Source organism: Nannobrachium achirus (assembly GCF_963921795.1).
Source record: "Nannobrachium achirus genome assembly, chromosome: 16".
In the NCBI taxonomy this organism is placed as follows: Eukaryota; Metazoa; Chordata; class Actinopteri; order Myctophiformes; family Myctophidae; genus Nannobrachium; species Nannobrachium achirus.
The window spans coordinates 40,161,193-40,182,382 of record NC_137823.1 but is presented as its reverse complement, the minus strand read 5'-3'; the positions used below and the strand labels follow the sequence as shown (position 1 = coordinate 40,182,382).

General features: G+C 40.1%; 2 protein-coding genes across 2 annotated transcripts in view; one reads left to right on the top strand and one right to left on the bottom strand.

Annotated features, from left to right (window-relative positions):
• The window catches only part of rad51b (RAD51 paralog B), a 117,814-nt gene extending 114,378 nt beyond the window's left edge, over positions 1-3,436 (bottom strand). Inside the window, exons 1-4 of the mRNA XM_080743986.1 lie at positions 3,336-3,436; positions 2,467-2,580; positions 1,700-1,804; positions 778-914 (exon numbers count right to left, since the gene is read on the bottom strand). Of these exons, the coding sequence (XP_080600112.1) occupies positions 778-914; positions 1,700-1,804; positions 2,467-2,580; positions 3,336-3,419 (440 nt within the window). The 5' untranslated portion in view covers positions 3,420-3,436. The remainder of the gene's footprint in view (positions 1-777; positions 915-1,699; positions 1,805-2,466; positions 2,581-3,335) is intronic.
• Positions 3,437-9,100: 5,664 nt separating this feature from the next.
• On the top strand, positions 9,101-19,983 carry crip2l (cysteine-rich protein 2-like; the record flags this gene model as incomplete). The annotated part of the gene is made up of 8 exons (XM_080744495.1): positions 9,101-9,197; positions 12,725-12,819; positions 16,104-16,161; positions 16,515-16,646; positions 17,211-17,279; positions 17,586-17,680; positions 19,634-19,691; positions 19,919-19,983. Exons 1-8 carry the CDS (start codon positions 9,155-9,157, stop codon positions 19,981-19,983), a joined length of 615 nt encoding a protein of 204 aa, XP_080600621.1. The 5' UTR covers positions 9,101-9,154.
• Positions 19,984-21,190: the final 1,207 nt, after the last annotated feature.

The window sequence follows — 21,190 nt, the reverse complement described above, 5'->3', positions numbered from 1 at the left end:
AAAACATAAAATAAGCCCTGAGGCTCATTTCCATTGTGGTCCTCTAAAAATATAAAAACACTACAACATAAAAAAGCCAACATGTAACAACTAAGAAAACCTATACAGAACACAAAATATACTGTAAATATGTAATAAAACTAAGAGTGAAAACAAACAACCTTACTAAGACCCTTTGTTGTAGTCTATGCAAAATAATTGCGTCCAGGTATTATGTAATAATTGTACTAGTACAGTACTTTAACTGAAATAATCTTGTATCTTGAAACTTATACAGTGATATCGTCTGTCGGATGGAAACCTCAAAACTGTTACTTTTCAGAATTCAAAAAAAGAAAGAGCAAAAGTAGCAGATTGAAAAGTGCTCAAAACGTGATGCAGATCTGCTACTTTTGATGCGTTTGTGTGACCGCTGTAGTATGATCAAGTAGGGCATTACTTTGCAAAGAAACACACAAAGTTAGAATGTCACGATCATAAGACAAAGTAGCAGATGAGTCACGTTGTGACACTTTGTGGCCTTCTAGAATTATTTCTGGCCAAGACAGCTGGTGTAGAGGAGGAAAATGGTGGGAACCAAGTAAGTGTTGTAGACCTCTGGCCTCTGGGGGTCAACGAAGCATATAGAGTTTGGGTGGTTAAAAAATAAAAATAAAAATAAAAAGTTCAACAGTAAGGTGTATTATAAAATAGAAATCTGAATTTAACAACTCTTTTTTGTGCATATTCAATTACTTTACCAGATATTTCAGGACATGTAAGAACACTGTACTGTACCTCTCTGCTGAAAAGGCTGACTCTGTGTCTATGTAGATCACGCCACTGTCAAGGCCTCCCATGCTCTTTGGCAGAGTAGCCAGCACGCTGAGCATCATACACAGCTGGGTCTTACCACATCCTGACGGACCAGCCACCTATCACCACGCACACGCACGCACACGCACGCACACACGCGCACACACACACACACACACACACACACACACACACACACACACACACACACACACACACACACACACACACACACAGAGCTTCTTTTTATTAACCACTTTCAACAGTTCGTAAAACTCAGTGATTTCACAGATTATAAACAAATTTAATTTGAATAAAATAAAACTGTATAAACAAATTTAATTTGAATAAAATAAAACTGTGAAGTGGCTTGTAGATCTGACAATTGTCACTATTCATTGTACAACGAAGTATACAGGGCCTAAGTGATTAATGGCTACCTTATGAGGAGATGGAGCATGTACATACATTTTGAAAACACTAAACAGGTTCACGTGTTCAACGCTGTTTTAAGTAAGCCAGTATAGTAAGCCAGTAAACGCATTGTTATGTTGTGTGCAAAAAAAGCAGACAAAATGCAAACAGACTAGCCATCTGGCAGTTCATAGCATTAAAGCGAATGGGGCCTTATTCACTAAGCTGTTTAAGCCAATATGTTGTACATCCCATGTTTACGTTGATAAGATTCATCAATCTTTTTTTGTCCATGAATTTTGACGGACGTCCGCTCAAACTCACATCTGCTCAGAGTCAGACCAAAGCTTGCGTATATCATTAGAATGCCTTATTCTTCATGCAAAATCAATTACAATAGTGCCAAACCTCACATAAAATATGTATGTGCCCAATAGTTGTCAACACAAGAAACAATATGTCAAAGGATGTATTGCTTGTATTGTTGTACCTCTGTAATTGTTCCCCGGGGCAGACCTCCATGAAGACGTTTATCCAGCTCCAGCAGAGAGGTAGAGAAACATGAATCACAGTTTTGCTTCCACAACTCCAAGGCCTAAAACAGCGAGACAAAAAATACATAAAGACGATGAATATGTGTTGTCTTAGTTGTGACCTGCTGTAGCCCCTACTTTCTGTCTGTATGTAAATTCTGTGCAGTTGATTTATTTTCACATGTTGAGACTTTGGAAGCGCTCGTTGGAAATCACTCAATGGTCCTGCATAGTGTGTACTATAGAAATTGCACATAATGCACAAGGCAGTAGGACATTGCGTTATTGAGCGCTTCCAAACTCGAACACTTCAATCACCTACACAGAATTTATTGACAGAAGGTAACTCTATGGTATATGGAAGATAATGAATATGTGTTGTTTTGTTACTTGCTGTAGCCCAATCTATGACCTCTCCCATCGCTGTAGCTCAGGGCTTATAGGTCACATAGCATTGCCATCTGGAATTCTGGGTGCCAGGCGAATACAGGTATTCTTTTACCTATTTTCCAACATGGTATCGCAAAGTTAAGGTGGCAAGATGCCTGTGCAGAATTTAAAACAGAGGTGCATTCCTATTCCGCAGAAAATCAGGAACCTGTTCCATCATGTTGATTACAGTATGCAAAATAATTGCGATTATCTCAAATAATAGCGATATGTAATAATCGTGACCCTATAGCCACACATAGGCCTGTCAGACAGGGTTGGATGGTGGACAAACCGTGGTCACAGAGGGGGCACATTCTTTGCTGACTGACTGCAGTAACGTCAAGGCCTTGTCGTAGCTCAGTCCCGCCAGCCTCATCACCTCCAGCGGCGTGTGGGACAGCACTTCCTAAAACACATCATCACAGGACAAACAGGCGTTGACTCCAGTGGTTTGAATGCTGATTGAATGCTTTATTAACAGTTTGCAGATTGTTCAGAGTGTACGGTTTACATAGATTGCAAGGATAACACAAAAAGCCCTTATAGGGGCTTGTTTCCATCTGTTGTGGTCCTGTGTAGGCCTATTCAATTCATTATGTAAGGTCCCGAGACCCCCATGGGTCTTTGAGGGGGTTCAGGTTAATAATATTATTACGATTTTTTTACATTTTCAAAATGTAGCATTAAAAAAATCTGTTTCACCACATGAGCATTTAACAAAATCTTGTAGAAAATAGAAAAAATCTGAATAATTATCAGCGTTAACCTGCAATCCACATTTCAATGAATTAAATATTATTTAACCAATCTGCTTGGTAGAGCGTGTTAATACAATAAATATTATCTGCATTGGGGGTGGCCTCACTAGTCTTGTATTTAGATCCTTTTTTACAGTCTATTGATTGAGACACTTCTATGTTGTCTTGTACAACAACTACTGCCTAAATGGGCTATATTGTGTGCTATACACACACGCGCACACACACACTCGCGCGTGCGCGCAACACACACACACACACACACACACACACACACACACACACACACACACACACACACACACACACACACAGAGAGAGAGAGAGAGAGGGGGAGAGAGAAAGAACGCTTGACAGGGTTCGTGCAAGAAGGGAACTTTTTGCCTCCGTACAGTAAACTTACCTTACAACTTTCTATTTGGTGGCGCTTGAAGCGCTCGCATATTTCGGGAGCTACACCTGCTCTTCTAAGTGTTTTACTTGCCATGACGCCACCACGTTTATTTTGTATTTTAACTCATCTTCTGGTAGATGTGGATGTGCACGAAGACAAAATCTTATATTTTGATTTGGTCACTTCCTCCTCGCTAGGGAGGAGCCATGGGAGGAGCCTGGGAGGAGGAGTTTTCGCGCATTGCATTGTGGTCAATGTAGTGTAAGTTTATGAGGCTGGATTATGCCATGGTCATCATTGATGATTTACTTACAAACCCATTACAGGCAGTTGCTCCAGCAGATGAGACACTATTTACTTTATAATGAATGTTTTATTATGCAATTATGAGATTAAAAACCATTTGAAATCCAACACAGTCAGCTGCTGTCTACATGTCCACTCTGTGTGTGTGTGTGTGTGTGTGTGTGTGTGTGTGCGTGCGCGTGCGCGTGCGTGTGCGTGCGCGTGTGACTGTGTGTGAGTGTGCGCGCATGTGTGCATGCATGCGCAATATGGAGTTATGAAGAGGCCTATATAAGGATAGAATGGCTCTCTCTATCAGAGGGGACCAAGAGATAAGCACACTCTAAAACTACAGGGTTTCACCAGAGCTTCTTCTATGATCCAAAAGAGACATGAAAACTAAATTATGCACTGCAATTAATTGGCAAAATTGTGCAGAATATTTTGAGGGCGTGGTGCAAGCCACTGCATATATTCATTCTCATATAATTATGCACTGCTGACCTTTTCTGCCCTTTGAATCTTCTTTGTGGCCCACCCTCTCAAAAGTGGCCCACCCATCTGATGGAGGGGGGAGGGCCCGGGATAATTCCGGGTCCCACTAGCAATAATTTGTATTGACCAAAATCATGACCTCACACAATATAAAACATTCGTGTCTGTCACTGTATTTCGCCTACTATTTTTACACAAACACACCTCTGCCTTTGTGTGCTACTGTACTCTTTGCCATTGTTTTCTGATTATCCCAATAATATCATTCTTCCAATTACAAATAAGACTGCAATACTTCATTGACCAGGGTCCCCCAAATACAGTAGCTGATCTAAACGCTCACAACCTGTCTCGTTGCAAAGCGTGTTGCATGTGGTTAATCTCATCTTACACCAAATAACCAATGGCAAGCACATGAATGCAGTAAATGCAATCATAAAATGTCATGTACTGTATATAGGCTTAGCCAGTGGTTCTCGTAGTGGGGACCAGGGACCCTCTGAGTCCTTGAGGGGGTTCCAGGGGCACATGGTATAGCATCTTTTCAGATGGGGGTCCGGGGCCAAATAAATACAAATTTGGGGGTACTTTCCTTGACATGAAAATGTTTGAGAACCACTGTTATAAGCATTTTCTGCCATCCCTAAGGGTTCCCCTTAACACCTTTAGTTTTTTAGAATGCTCTCCACACACCCTCTGCAGTTGGCATGTGTCCAGCAGTGGAGGTAGCTAGATACCATGACTCTGAGCAATGGGAAACAACAAGCTGATAAGCACTGTACCACAGTCACTGTGTGTGCGTGCGTCGGTGCGTGCACGTGCATGCGTGCGTGTGTGTGTGTGTGTGTGTGTGTGTGTGTGTGTGTGTGTGTGTTTATTGAAATCATAATACAATACATGTCCTTATCTCCAGGAGAAAATACAATGGAGATAATAATAATTTTACATGATGACTTATCAATCATCACTTTCTTTTCATTTATTCATTCATTCAGTCAATCATTCAGTCAGTCAGTCATTCAATCAGTCATTCATTCATTCAAAAGTTAACTAACCAGATAACAAAGATGAGCATGCTGAGAATTTCAAATATGCTCAGATGTGTCAGACTCAGAAATAGCATCCATTATCCAGATTCAGAAATGTCTCACTACTTGGGGCAGAACACATATCATGTTATGTTGTAATATAAAGTTTAAAAAAAAGAAATTATTTAAATGACAAAGGCAGAAGAATACAAATTGAAGTGGTGCACATTCTAGAATCCGACATGGTCGGCTGGAAAACCTTTTAACTAGATTGAGGGGGGAAAATAACTCTCCATCTGCGACTCATTGTTGGAGTCTGTGCCAAAACAAGGGACAGAGTCAGACCCAATCTAGAGATGTTTATTTTAAGATTAATGGATTCCCATGCTCCCAGAGGGCCTCCAGGGTAAAGAGTGCTACTGTGGAAAGAGTTCAACGCAGATTCCATCTTTATTGGATGTGTTTATATTATTAAAATGGCGTATATCCTCGCTGTTGGATAGAAACCTTGTATGTCCGAAACCGTTGCTTTTCAGTAAATGAAAAAAAAAAAACTTTGTGTTCCAAAACGATAAATTTACAATTTACAATTTGCTATTTAGCAGACGCTCGTAATCCAGAGTGACTTACAATAAAGGACAGCTCAAGGTATATAGCAAATGCATAGAAGAATGCATCTAAAAAACTACATTCTAGGTAAACCAAGAATCTATAATCATTCTAACAGTACATTTATTGTAGTACAAATGTAGTTATTATTATAGTCAAAGCGGCTGTTAATTAATGCTTTTCATTTGTTAAATATAAACACACTTAACCACTAACTTTCAGGTTTATTTTTTATTTATTTTAAATTGCAAAAATAACAGATCTACTTGTAGATCGGTAATGTGTGCAACTTGTGTGTAATACTGTAGTATGGCAAAGTATAGGGCAGGGGTCTTCAACAGGGGGTCCGCGACCCCTAGGGGGTCCGCGGAGGTACTGCAGGGGGTCCGCGAAATTATTGCTTAAAAAAAAAATGTTTTTTTTTTTTTTTTTTTTTTTTTTTACATTTATGTAAAAAAAAAAATCAGGATTCTATCCATTTTGAATAGCTTGAATACATGATTACTATGCAATTGACAGATTGTTGATATTATTGACATTGGTTCTCAGTTAATAAGTTGTATGTTTAGAAATGGTAGTGGTACGGCCCACCCTGCTCGCTGTAACTTGTACATGTTTAAAATAAAAAATATGTCGTAGCCCCGACCCCCCCACCCTACGAGGTGGTAGGGGGTCCCTGCTCCATCTCCCCATCAGTTTGGGGGTCCCCGGCCTGAAAACGTTGAAGACCCCTGGTATAGGGCATTATCACAAAAAAGAAATATGGAGATATGAGGTTTCTCCCTGACAGAAAAAATATGCACTCGTAGACCTTCGAGGTTTAATGGGATACCGTTTGTAAAATAAAAAAATTAAATGTAATCTTGTTTACACAAGCCTTTTTCGTCGTGAAGAACCTTGTCCAAATGTTTCATTTCATTTCATTCCAAGTCTTTATTTAAACACATAAGCCCTATATACTTTATTTTCTGGGGGTCACCCAAGGGTCTTATATTGGTCCCTTCCCTATTATTATGACATGGCCAGAATAGGGATGCTAGGGTCCATGTGGTTAAACTCAGAGTCTGTTGAGGGAGACCTTCATTTCTGGTGGGGCTGAGTGCAAAACATAGAATAAATAAATACAACAGATAAGGAATAGGTCAATATGAACCAACGAATCACTGTATAATTCAAACAAAACAGACACATGAAGATACACAAAAGTCTCTGCTCTTGGAACCTCAACTGATTAAGAGACAGGAGGAGATCTATTTTAAGTACCGGTAGCAAGTTCCAGGAACATTCAACAAATGGAAAGGTGGTCTTACCAAGCCAAATCACTCCTTCCTTGGAGATACTTTCAACATTTGTAATTAATGTACAATTAATTCCTTGGTTGTAATATGTACCAATGAAATAACTGGTAATGAGCGACTGAAATTCATAGTGGACTGAAACACATTGAAAACATGGTAGACCTTTTCTTGTCATAGGCAAACTACCAATTGTAGCTGATCCACAAGCTCACAATGTTTGATATTGCAATGATTTGTGAGCTTGCAGACCTGCTATTTTCAGTGAAGAGATTCTGTGTAGAGAGAGAATTTTTGTTTTTTTTAGGAGTCACAGCCACAAAAGCTAAAATCAATCTCTTGATTTGGTTGGTTGGCCATTGATATTGCCTTTAAGTTTGTCTTTGTTGTTTTCTCTTTGTTCGAGGGTGGACATAATATTAGAGCCTATAGCCTCGGAAACCCAGGCTTATGAGCCTTAGTAACTCAAAGCTATATTATGTCACTTTTGATTATGTTCTGCTATAGAGACAAAGGAGGGGAGCTTTTGAGACAATTAAGATGGGACTCAGTCGCAAAGATGATAAGATCATGTGGTCAGTGCACTAACTGGTTGATCCACTAGGCATCCCTAATAAATCTGTTTTAATGGGAAGAATGTACAGCAGGGACGTGCTGGCCATTGGGAAAAGCGGGACAACTCCCGAACGGCCGGTTCATTCCCGGCTGGTCCAGGCCGGCCATTAGGAAAAAATAAATAAATAAAATGTCGGCCTTCGTTCCATTTTGGGGGCTGGGCGGCCAACAAAGTAAATCGTCACTGTCGGGCAGAAACCTTGTATCTCCAAGTTTCAAAGCCCTGCTTCATCATACAAGGCCGTCGCACAAAAGTAGTGAAAACAGCAGATCTACAAGCACACAACGCCTCGCGGTGCGAGGCGTTGTGTGCTTGTAGATCGGCTGTTTTCACTAGTTTAAATCATATTTTTAAAATGATAAATACAAAACAAACGGTATTGGACAGGTTTCCACCCGACAACGACGAAATATAACTCATGTAATTGGCACACTGGCTTGTCACTTGTCATGATCTGAAATGACAAAGTAGCAGCAGCGCTATAGAGAGAAATCTCTCTCTATAGCGCGCAATGAGGGCCTCTCCAACTCTTTTTCCCGGGAAGAATCAGGGGCCCAGCACGTCCCTGATGTACAGTAGCCTGGACTACCCCTGGGACCTGCAGAGGATCACTTGACATTCCATGTGAAGCGGAGCGCTGTAACCTAACAACCGCAGCCAGAAAAACAAACAGAGAGACTTTCAATTCAGAAGACAGAGATGAGCTTGATGAATGTATGGAAGCAGCCAGACACCACTAGCATCCCGGATTAATCATTGTTCCAAAATAGAGACGCAGACACCTGTAACTATAACGATGACAAACAGTATATTTACTCAATTACTGTACTTTTTTAGTTACTTTTACTTTCCACTATTTCCATTTTCACTATTCCACTATTTTCAATACTTCTACTACATCTGAGGGGGGCTTTTTAGGCTAGTCAACTACAATTATTTGAAAACTTTAGTTATAGCATTTTATGGATCTGTAATTTGCAGGTTTAGATTATTATTACAAAACTTTCATTAATCCCATTTGGTTATTCGAAAAGGCACAAGCTCACAATGCAACACATCACATCTGCTATTTTCTAAAGATTTGGACCTTTTGATCATTTGAACTGCAATTTGTGAAATGGGACGTTGTGCATATAAAGTAGTACTGCTACTCAATTAAAATGATCACTGAATGACTTTTACAGAGGATTTCTATGTTTTGTTGGTAAAAAAAAAAGAAATCGGAGTAGGCTATCCTACATCTTCCACCATCAGTGGTAAATTGGCATTTTTGGATACTAGACCTGCAGTTCACATGTAACACCACAGTGTCACACACATGTATGTTCGTGAGAGATGATGTCACCATGGAGGCGGGGTTATGTAAATCCAGGAGAATAACGCAGGGAGGATGAGCTTTATTTCCACTAGAGAAGGTGTGTCAGTCAGTGACTCACTCGATCTGTGCTGTCAATGAATTGAGAAGAAGGCAGATATTCTCCTGGTTTTAATACATGGAACATGGCATCAAAATGTCCCAAATGCGACAAAACTGTCTATTTTGGTAAGTGAATGATTTTTATGACTGCTAAAATTGTGTAGATACCGTGCCATAGCCTAGGCTAGCCTACTATGTGACATCTAGACAAAGAATCGGGATTTTATTTTAATTATAACTAGTCTATTTGAATTGGGGATTTCACCGCATAAGACAAATATATCCCACCACAACTAAATGTATCATCACGTGATTTATTATGCGTAGGCTAAATGAATTATTGCAGTAGCCGGCTGGGATGATGCACGATATTCGATGTGATTTTACCAGGGAAATTGAATTGCGTTTTATGGACCCAAGAACCTGCCAAATCCCTTCCCAATGCGCAACCAACCGATCAGCTTGATAGTGTTACTTCGGTATTCAAATGGTTCAGATTTTCTGTTTGTTAATGTTCAAGATTAACATGAGGACAGCATGACACCTATCATCACCTCAAATCGTGAATCTTGGTTTCCAACTCGACAATAGTTGCCCACTCACCTCACCACCAGGTGCAGTGGTGTAAAGTAATTAAGTAGCCTACATTTACTCAAGTAGTAGTAGCTACACTTTTGAGGTATTTGTACTTTACTTGAGTATTTACAATTTTAATACTTTTACTTCTAACCATCTCGGATCCAAATATCAATTAATTTCAAACATTTTGTAGCCTGCCTACTTACTTTTGGTACTTTAAGTAGGCCTACATTTTAATGCAACACTTTCATACTTTTACTGGACTTACTTGTAACAGAGTAGGCTATTTCTACATTGCAGTATTGGTACTTTTACTTAAAATATTTGAGTACTTTTTCCACCACTGACCATAGCCTATCAAGCCATAGTGAGTTTACTTTACTATCTTTGGGTCAGCTTATAGTAAGCCAGTAAACGCAGGCTACTAGTGCACTGCTTGCACAAGGCGTTCACACACAACATAGGCTATTGTTGTTATGTTGTGTGAGGAAAAAGCAGACAAAATAGCAGACTATAAAGCCATCGGGCAGTCCACAGCATTAAAAAGCGATTGTGTTATTATAGCAACAACACCATAGCTTTTCATTTGGGTGCTCGATCGGGTGACATGAGTTTGTGTCCTCACAGACGAGCCCCCATGTTTCTGCATGCGTCCCAATGCCACGCCGCATTTGGTAATGAATAATGAATTGCCCGCACGAGCGTTTTATGGATCGAATTTGTCCCATTCATTCCCCTTGAGGTCTCTTGAGAACAATGGGATCACAATTTCAGCACTAACTGGCATGGACAGCTCCCACGAAGGAAGAAACCCCACCCTGTCAGTGCAATGGATGGAACATATCTTACTGAAGAACGAATAGAGGGGCTGGTGTGTCTGCGTTTTGTCTATACCTATAGGTTATGTGTGATGCACTCCTCCCACATGTGCTATTTGCATTAGGCTATACTGTCTCTATGGGCTGTTGAAGACAAATATACTGTACAATACAAGCAAGATGTTTTATGCAAAACATGGACATCAATGTGTAGGCTAATTGTGCCTTTGTTGTTTGCAGATGTATTATGCTCTTTCAACATTTCAACTGTCAAGTAGACCTTTAAATAGGGCAATAGCCAATAGGGGTATTATTCCATAAGCTACCTCAAATATTTGTTCTTCTGATACACCCATTTACCAGCCTACATTAATATTTAGACTTTTACTGTGCAGCTAAGGTGCAAACGTGTGAACTTAAATTCATAGAAACACTGTGAGGAGTTAACGTAGCCTGACAATGCATGCTAACCTGGCATGATCCACATCCATAGACTCCACACATCCACAGAAAGAAAACAAGACCATAGAGCAAAGGAGAAAAGTGGAATGTATGTTTTTACAAGGCTATATTGGACACATGTAAAATGAATCCCTACGTGGGAGAAGTAATGTAATTCAGAGGGGAGAGAGACACATCGTGACTCTCTTCCCCATGTGACGTTCATCTCTAATTATCGTTTTTCTCCTGCTGTCAATCACAGAGCTATATTTGCCAAGTAGATCTTATTATGGATATTCAATAAGAGACAAATAGCATTGTGTTGTGTCACGAGCCCCACAGAACAGTGTAATAATCACTCTTTCATATTGACTGAAGAGAGAGAGAGAGAGAGAGAGAGAGAGAGAGAGAGGGCAAGGCAAGGCAAGGCAAGGCATGAAGGCAAGGCAAGGCAAGGCAAGGCAAGGCAAGGCAAGGCAAGGCAAAGTCTAGTGACTAGTCATGGTGTAAAAGTATGAGCTGGGACTGTGTGCAAGAGAAAGATCGAGTAGGCGTAATCATTATCTCAATTCTCTCTAAAAAAGTGCACTTTACTGTCTATTTCTCTCTCTCCCTCCCTCCTCTCTCTCTCTCTCTCTCTCTCTCTCTCTCTCTCTCTCTCTCTCTCTCTCTCTGTCTCTCTCACTTCATCACTCTCCATGTACAGTATGCATGGCATGTCTATATGTCTGTGTGTACATCACACACTCACCCGACCCTATAGGGCTAAAGAGTTCATTGTTTGCCAAGGCTGGCTCAAATGTCACTCGTCAGAGTGCTGGCCAGTCCAATCTAAAGAGGAGGTCACATCTGGCTGTGCCAGTGAAGGGGTGGGGTGTTGGGGGGAGGGTGGGTCCTTACTGGGATATTCTGGGATGGGGTCACATAGAGGGCTACAGATAACTGTCTGAGAGAGCCTCTCATGCTCACATCTCACATGCTACATCATACTTTCCATGGTCATTCTTGAGAGCTTTGTATAAAGGAATTCTTTACATTCTAACATTCTTATGCACTCCCTCCGTTTACAAATATAAAGGTTAGTGTAGTCTACTAGCGTATTTGGCAGGTTGACAACTACTTTATCATTTGAAGGTTCTGCTCTATTTAAAAAATGTAGCTGGTTTCTTAATATAAGTGTAAAAAAATATATGTTCTCTTTTCCCATAGCAATTATCACTGAGTGTTTGTTTAGCACTAACAGGGGTCTCGCTGTCTCTCCAGCTCTGTAGTAAACAGAGTGTTCACAGTGGGTTTTAATACATTGTCATGTCCGGATACCAATTGTATCCAATCATCAGAGAGAACACACAGGATACAGGATAAACAAGTAGAATGCTCAGACAAAATTGGAACTGGAACACAAAACCTTTGAAGCTGAATAGCTGATAAATGAACTCTTGACTGGACAAAATGTATTTTCTGTTTACTAATTGAACAAACAAACACTATAGCAATGATAACTATCAGAATATGGTTTCTTCTTCTTTTAAAACAAAAAGCATGTTTGTTTGTTTTTACAATTCATTTATACCAACTTCAATTTTACAATTTACAATTTAGGCATTTAGCAGACGCTCTTAATCCAGAGATTTACAATAAGAAGGTAATACATCAATACAATAATCAACCTTCAACAGGTTTTTCAGCTGGAAGGGGCTTCTGTGTTTTAATCAAGGACACAGAAACGATCACATTCCTCTATGAGAAGAATGGCTGCTCGGGAGACTTTAATGTTAATACCTGCTTGTGTTTTTTTCTCTCTCTCTTTCATAGCGGAAAAGGTGTCCTCTTTGGGGAAAGACTGGCACAAGTTCTGCCTGAAATGTGAGCGCTGTAATAAGACCCTAAATCCGGGGGGCCATGCAGAGGTAGGACAACCTGGAGAAAGGTCTGCATAGCGCTGGAGGGCATTTCCAGGGCACAGCGTAATGATGGTGGCTGGTGTTTATTTCCCTTTCTGTCCTCTATCCATCAGCGTATTACTTTGCTTATAGCTCAAGTACAGAACTGAAGAGTAAAGGCTTGTCTATAATGTACTTTGTCAACTGGGGCGTTATTCTCTGCACATCATAGTTTTAAGATGTTATGGTTTAGTCAGGGTGGGAAATAAACATCATCCGTCAGCCAAAATAGTCATTAAAAAAGATATGGATGTTGCTTTTAGTTTTATATTCTAACAGCCGCTGTCATAACAACCCATTATTACCAGCCACAAGTGTGTGGCTGGTACTGTTGTTACCTTACGAGTCTGACTGTGTGGTCTGTATATGGGCAGATTCTATCAATGAGATAGTGTTGCAACTGTCAAGATGCAGACAGTCACAAAACATTACAGGTGTGTGCTGTGTACTGTACTGTAGATTATGATGAAGGCCATGTCCAAAATGGGTGTGGCCAGAACAAGGGACACCAGTGTGAGGATAGGACCTCTGGGAAAAAACTGTTTAGGATTAACTACAGAGAGAAAGGATTCCGACCAAAGAATCAGTTCAGAGGAGACTTTAATTTGAAGCTTACAGTGATGATGTGTGGTTTCTAAATAAATGAAAAAAGGAACATTCACTAACATATGGATGTGAGTACAAATAGGACCTACATTTGAGTAGACATAACGTCGTTGTTGGGTGGAAACCTTGTATGTCCAAAACAGTTTGTTTTGTATTTATCATTTTTAAAATGATTTAAACTATGCCTGTAGCGGTGCGAGGCGTTGTGTGCTTGTAGATCGGCTGTTTTCACTACTTTTGTGCGATGGCCATATGATGAAGCAGTGCTTTACTTCGGGAAAACATGTACAAATTTGAAACTTGGAGATACAAGGTTTCTGCCCGACAGCGACGATAAGCAGTTCCTCACCTCACACACACAATCCACCCAACCAAAGATAAGGAAAATAAAAAAACAGCATCAGTTATTTGTCTCTGCTGATAGAAATGTGACTGTCTGTCAATGCTCCAATTCTGGTAGAAATGTGACTGTCTGTCAATGCTCCAATTCTGGTGCTGGCGATGCGCATGTACTGTATGTATGTGCACGTGTGTCACTCACCAGTCATCCAGGAGCACAAAGGGGCTTTCGTACTTAGAGGGTCAACAGATACTGTCTACTACATTGCTACATGATAACCAGTGTCCTGTAGACATTTCTCAGCAACCATAATGCTAGCTTTTCAGCTGTTTGCCAAGTACCTCATCAAAAAAAGAATTTGTGTCATTTCATTTCACCATAAACACCAACATGGCATCGTGGCCCGGTGTGATTCCATCACAAGATCATGTATAGTTTAATAGTGGGTTTTATGTTCTCTAGATGGCTGATAAAATAGTGTGAGTGAGAGGAAAGGAGAAATGTGTAATTCATTTTGTAACTAACTAGTCCCACCCAAACTCAAGGCTGCAACTGGCACTACAGATCCTATAGACATGTGGAAAAAAATGCTAATGAACTGTAACTGTATAAGTCCCCATCTGCCATTTGGTTATGTCACTGTTGCACTGAGAGCTACTGTGGGTTCTGGGTTGTTGCCAAGCTGATGAGCCCATTAAAGCCTGTTTGATTTACCACACACACATACAAACATATTGGTGCACAAAATCTATATAGACTATCGCTGCATAGCCCATCCATGCTGCTGCTATGTGTTTAAATACAAAGTCCTTTGTAACGTTGCACCATTGCGCACTGAGCAGTGGTGGAAAAAGTACTCACATTTTGTACTTAATTGTACTGCAATGTAGAAACACTCTGTTACAAGTAAAAGTCTGGTAATTGAGTAAGCTACAAAGGTATAGGCATCAAAATATACTACCATGAGTCTATATATGGCTATAGGCCTATAGATATAGCCCTGAGCCCAGGTACATCATGCTACTATAACAATATAATGAAATAAATACAATACAAATACAACAATTAAAGTAGTGACTGCTTCAGCAGAGCAAAGCAGTGTTTATTGTCTCCACCAGCCGAAGGCTGAGGGGAGAGTATGTTTTCCCCTCCGTCCGTCCGTCCGTGCGTCCGTCCGTCCGTGTGTCCGTGTGTCCGTCCGTGTGTGTGTGTGTCCTCGCAGTTTGTGTGCAGCTAATCTCAGTCGCCGTTGGCCCGGTCGCTGCCAAAGTGAGCACACACATTCCCTGGATGCCAATCTAGAACCTCTGCCCTAAATTTTTCAAATGGGCTTTTTCTAGCGCCACCTAGTGGCCGATGTTCGCAAGACACATTTCTGTGCACTACTCTTACAGATTTTTTCCAAAAATCCTACAAATCGGTAGGCAGTATCTCGACAGTCATGTGATCGACACGGATCTGTCCGCTTTTTCATATTCCATCCTGATTGGCTAAGATTGGCTTCCAAAGTTTGTAGGATTGAGCCGTTTGGAACAAAATGCCTCAAATCCCAAACGCAAAGTGCAATTATCATGAAATCGTGCACACATGTTCCCACTAGGCCGAGGAAGAAATGCCACTTAATCTTTTTTTAATCAGCCTCATGGTGGCGCTATAACAGGCCGATTTGTGGTTTTACCTATAACTCCACCGATCAGTTTCAAACTTTGTAAGCGCACTCCCTAGAGGCTAAGGATAAACCTTTGCCCTGCATTTTTCACATCAGCCTTTTATAGTGCCACCTTTGGGCCGACTTATGTAAAACACATTTTTGGATATTACTCCTTGAGATTTTATCCAAAAATCACGCAAATCGGTACACAGTATCTCTATAGTCATGTGATCAAGTCAGATCCGTCTGATATTTCATATTCCATCCTGATTGGCTAATATTAGCTTCCAAAGTTTGCAGGATTGCTCCGTTTTTGAACAAAATGCTTCAAATCATCAACGCAGCTTGAGATTACCGTGAAATTTGCCACACATATTCCCACTAGGTCAAGGAACAAATGCTACCTTTTTTCACATTGGCCTGTTATAGCGCCACCAGCAGGTAGAGTTTAGCAAAACAAATTTTTGGAACACAATGCTTCAAACCATGCATGCAGCGTCCGATTTCCATGAAAGATCTATGGTGAAGAACATATGCCACCCTTTTTACATTGGCCTATTATACAGTAGCACCACCAGGACACACGGCCTGGTGGAGACCTGTGCTCGGAAGAGCACTGCTTCTAGTTTAACTCTGCCCTGCTTGTATTTGCAGCATGACGGGAAGCCATACTGTCACAAGCCATGTTATGCTGCCCTCTATGGACCGAAAGGTATAGTTAACTTGTCAACAGTAAAAAATATAAATGTATTATTTATAATTATTAACAACATGGAATCCCATCGTCCCTATTCTGAGCATGTCATAATACAGTGCATGAACATTTGGGAGAAACTAAAACAGCAGATCTACAAGGTCAACACGTCACAACATGCTGTATTTAAGTGCTTAAGACATGTCATCAGAAATTGCACAGTGATGGTTTCATTCCAAAATATCTCTTTTGCGGTAATAAAATGCTGCCAGAAGTTTAACACATATACACACATATTCACAATCACAAACATAATGATGTCTACAAAGTGCTTAAGGTGAATGATCATGCTGTACACTAATGTGTGGTAGGTGTGAACATCGGGGGAGCCGGTTCATACGTCTATGACACTCCTGTCAATGAGGCCCCTCCCAGTGTTGCCATGGAGACGGATGCCAAGCCAGTGGAGGAGAGAAAAGCTCCTGTTCGTGGACCAGTGAAGGGTAAGAAACAAGACATCAAACCTGTATGCATGTACAATGCACTGTAGTATGCAATGCAACTGTAGTATACATATTATTGAGTATTATCCTAGTAGTATCACAATGTGATGAGTTGTGAGCTTGTACTATCTGCTATTTTTGTAATCTTGAAAAAATATTGAAAATGTTTTTGAAACTTTTTGAAAAGGTTGGAAATTATTTGCTTATAAGGTTGAAAGTTGAAAGATTATTGCGACCGTCCATCGGATGTCTGTCAGTCAGTCAGTCAATCTGTCAGTCAGTCAGTGAGTCTGTCCGTCACACTTTTTTTTGGACACTGCTCCCATCTAGCGCCACCATCAGGCCGATTTTTGCAAAACTCATTTTTGGACAATGCAGATTTTGCCCTAAAATCACGCAAAGCGGTACACAGTATCTCTAAAGTCATGTCATCAACATGGATCTGTCCCATTTCCCATATTCCCTCCTGATTGCCTACCATTGCCTTCTAAAGTTTGTGTCTCTCCCGATTTGGGAGTCTTACTGGTTTAGCAACTTATAATACTCTTTTATGTTTCTCAAAAGCTGCAAGCTTTTCATCCTTTTCTGGAGGCCCTGATGTCTGTCCAAGATGCAACAAAACTGTATATTTTGGTAAGTATGGTAGTGCACCATCTGTATACACGTGTGTGTGTGTGTGTGTGTGTGTGTGTGTGTGTGTGTGTGTGTGTGTGTGTGTGTGTGTGTGTGTGTGTGTGTGTGTGTGTGTGTGTGTGTGTGCGTGCGTGCGTGCGTGCGCACAAGTGTATGTGTATTCTTTTCTGGTATGTACAAAAGTGCATGAAATGATTGACTAGTTACAGTGTAGGGGGTCCATATCTGAGTGTGTTTTATCCTTGTGTGTGCGTGCGTGCGTGCGTGCGTTTGTGCATATGTGTGTGTGTGTGTGTTTTTATACAGCTGAGAAGGTGTCATCCCTGGGGAAGAACTGGCACAGGCCGTGTCTGCGCTGTGAGAGATGCAGTAAGACTCTGGCTCCCGGCAGCCATGCCGAGGTGAGACAGTTTTCAAAAGGTGTCAGTTTATTTTTATTTTTTTAAATAGCCAATATAGAAGTGTGACAAGTTGCAACATGCATTGTGAGCTTCCACCCCTGGGTATCAACAGTAAACACTGGAACAGATGGAAGTTTCCCTGTGTAAAGGGCCATCCACACCAAAAATAGGCTCTGAATAGGCTATAAAGATTACCAGTGGTGTAAAGTAACTAAGTACATGTACTCAAGTACTGTACTTACTGTAAGTACAATGTTGAGGTATTTTTTACTTTACTGGAGTGTTTCCAATATGCAATACATTAACTTCTACTCCACTACATCTCAAAGACAAATATTGGAAACTTACTTTGTAGATCTTGATTACAAAACAACCATTAACCACTTCAGCCCTATATACATTTCGGCCATTTGAAAATAATACAGAACTTCTACTAAGTAACATCTTTTTACTTAAATAAAACATGTGAGTACTTTTTCCACCACAGAGAATATAGTCTTTTGTGCACGTTTGTGCACTTTATGATAGAATCATGAAATTTGGCACACAGTTAGAACATGCCATATGGATCATTTTTGGATATTTTGGGATTCTGAATCCAATGCAAGCATTTGTTTTGCATGAAAAACATTCCTTTCCGAAACACGGCCCCCACAAAACTGTGAAAAGTGACAACTTATCAATAAACCATAGTTTTATAGGGGCCGTTTTTAGCCCAAGGAATGTTTTTTGTGCAAAACAAATGCTTGCATTGGATTCAGAATCATGAAAAACCCCTAGTTTGACCCCTCACATGCTACTTAAAGCATATGTATTTTTTTTTGTATTCTTTTACTGTAGCCTATAGTAAAGTCTATGAGAGCCCAACTTTGATTGGCTCCCACAAGTTTCCTAAGACAAATCTGCGATGGCCCTATAGCCCAAAATGTTCCATAAGACATGTTCTAACTGTGTGTAAAATTTCATGCTTCTATCATCAAGTGCACGATTCCATCAACATACTGCCCGAAATGCCCGGACTAATAGGCTGTGAATAGGCTATAAAGATGACTATAAAGACTATGATGTGATCGTCCACACAGACGAACGATAGTGTTCTGTAATCGTGTTCAATGTGAGTGTGGTGTTGAACAAGACACCCTGTAACTTCGGATGGATTTTGACTGATTTAGTGTTTCTATCATTCATCAAATAGCTCTGAAAGTGATCCCAACAATATCGTTCATCGTTTGCGTAATGCTGACAAATCAGCATTTGTTTTTGTTTTTTAGGTTTCTTTAGAACTTTGATTATATTGTGTTTTCTCTAGATAGATATCCATTTACATTGTTATATTGCTGTTAATGTACTGACCTATTATCTTGTTTATTATTGTGATGTTGTATCTGCTTATTGTAAGTCGCTTTGGATTAAAAGCGTCAATGCCTAAACTGTAAACTGTAAACTGTTATAGTTGTGGCCTGGACTGGACTGGACTCAGCCATCCGCTTGAGTTAAACAACGATTTTTTACACAACATTTAGAGTTATCTTTATAGCCATCAATGGCTAGCCTATAGAAACGTAATCAGACATCATGAAGATAACTCATCTTACACAGCATGAAAGCCTTTTTATGCCAACAGCTTTGCTATGACAGTGAAAGCAATGGCTTGTCTAGTGATTCAATTGCATATTGAGACATAAGTGCAGTCCAATTGTTGATTGAGTTTATTGTCCTCACGAGATAAACATATTTCCACTGTCATGTGCAGGCAATGTAGAGATAAGAATACAGTAGCCTTTTTTCAAGAAATGCAACTCATACTTACAGACAGTACTGTATGTTTTTAGTACATTTATCTGACTGTGCTGACAGACACTAAACGCATGTTTTTGATTAAACTTGTCTTTTTTAAATGTAAAAAAAAATCATGAATTTAGGTATTATATAAATATTCTTCTGGTCTTGCAGCATGATGGACAGCCCTACTGTCACAAGCCCTGCTATGCTGTCCTATTTGGACCCAAAGGTATGTTATTATTCACTTATTGACCCACCATAAAACCACAATACATTTAAGTAATGTTCTTATTCGTGGTTTGTTAAGCTAGCAAATTCATGCATACTGATAACAATGCAGTCTACAATTCACTATTTCAACTTTTACACAAAAAGTAATAGATCTTTCAAAGGTAAAGAACACTGTCAAATCGCTGCATTGCAGTCACTAAATTCAGACTTCTTTTCCCATTTCAGGTGTGAATACTGGAGGCGTAGGCAGCTACATCTACGATGAGCCCAGTGCGGAGGCACAGCCCTGAACCACAATGCTGCCAACTAGACAAAAATAAATTAAAAAAAACGTAAAAACAAGGGAGATCATAATATAACTTGCTTCGCCAACACCTCTGCAAATGTCTCGTCTGTGCTGCTCTTAGATATATACGTAGGCCTCACCTTCACTTCTTTATACTTTATGTTTTATGTCTGCCTTCTGCACTGGCTGAGTAAGGTCTGTATGTGATCCTGCTGATGGCTGACACCAAAGTCATACTGAAGTTGTTCGATTTGTACTGTAGCATGCATGACAACACCATAAACACCTGAGTGTTCATTTAACTCCTAGTGTGCAAATGGAACCAAAAGGATAAAGGTTCCATTTGAACACTCTCCGAGTTACAAATGCATAAATGAACTCTGGGGATTTACTGTGAAGAAGGAATAGAACACAGACTCACATGCGCTGTAGACGAATTGTCAAGCGGCACCATTTCCGCACCGCAGTTATGATTGCCTACACGGCAGCGCTCTGTGAATTTGTGTATAGAAACAGGGTTGAAGCCTATCTAAAACCTGGCACACTGTAATATTCCTTTTTCATAGTATGTTCAGACTTCTACAGAAGGGTCCCCTGCCTTGTACCGATTGGAGTCTCACAAGGTATGAATATCGAATTTTTGCTTAGTACTTTTGATTTTTTTCCCCCCAGTACACTGATGAAATGCAGAAGATTGAGTTCAGTTCACTCATGCTATCAACACCTACTGAATATAGGCCTACCCAAATCCAATGCCCTACTTGTGCGTTGATAAATTGCAATAAAGTACAATTCATTTGCATTTAGCAAATTTGCAACTACAACCAAGTCCCTTAAATAATTTGAAAAGAATCAACTTTGGAGAGCAATGCATTCAACCCATTGAGTGTGATTCTTACCTGGCCTGTGGTTCTCTTTGACATGCCTTCTACACACATGATAAATTGATACTATACTTTGATCACAGGGATGGATATTTAGATGTTTATGTTGTATTTATATATTGTTTAGATATCTATTTTTTTGTACCAAAAAAGATCCTCCCTTGTGAAATAGACTTGCCTTTATATTATTCATTTATTTTTGTTTTTGCCATCTGCCAAATGAGTAGCCTAGTGTGTGATGACTAGAGGTATGTTTGTTGGTGTTTACCTACTTAACAGATAGAATGGGAATAATGTCTCTGTGCACTAAAGTAATGTAGTCAAAGG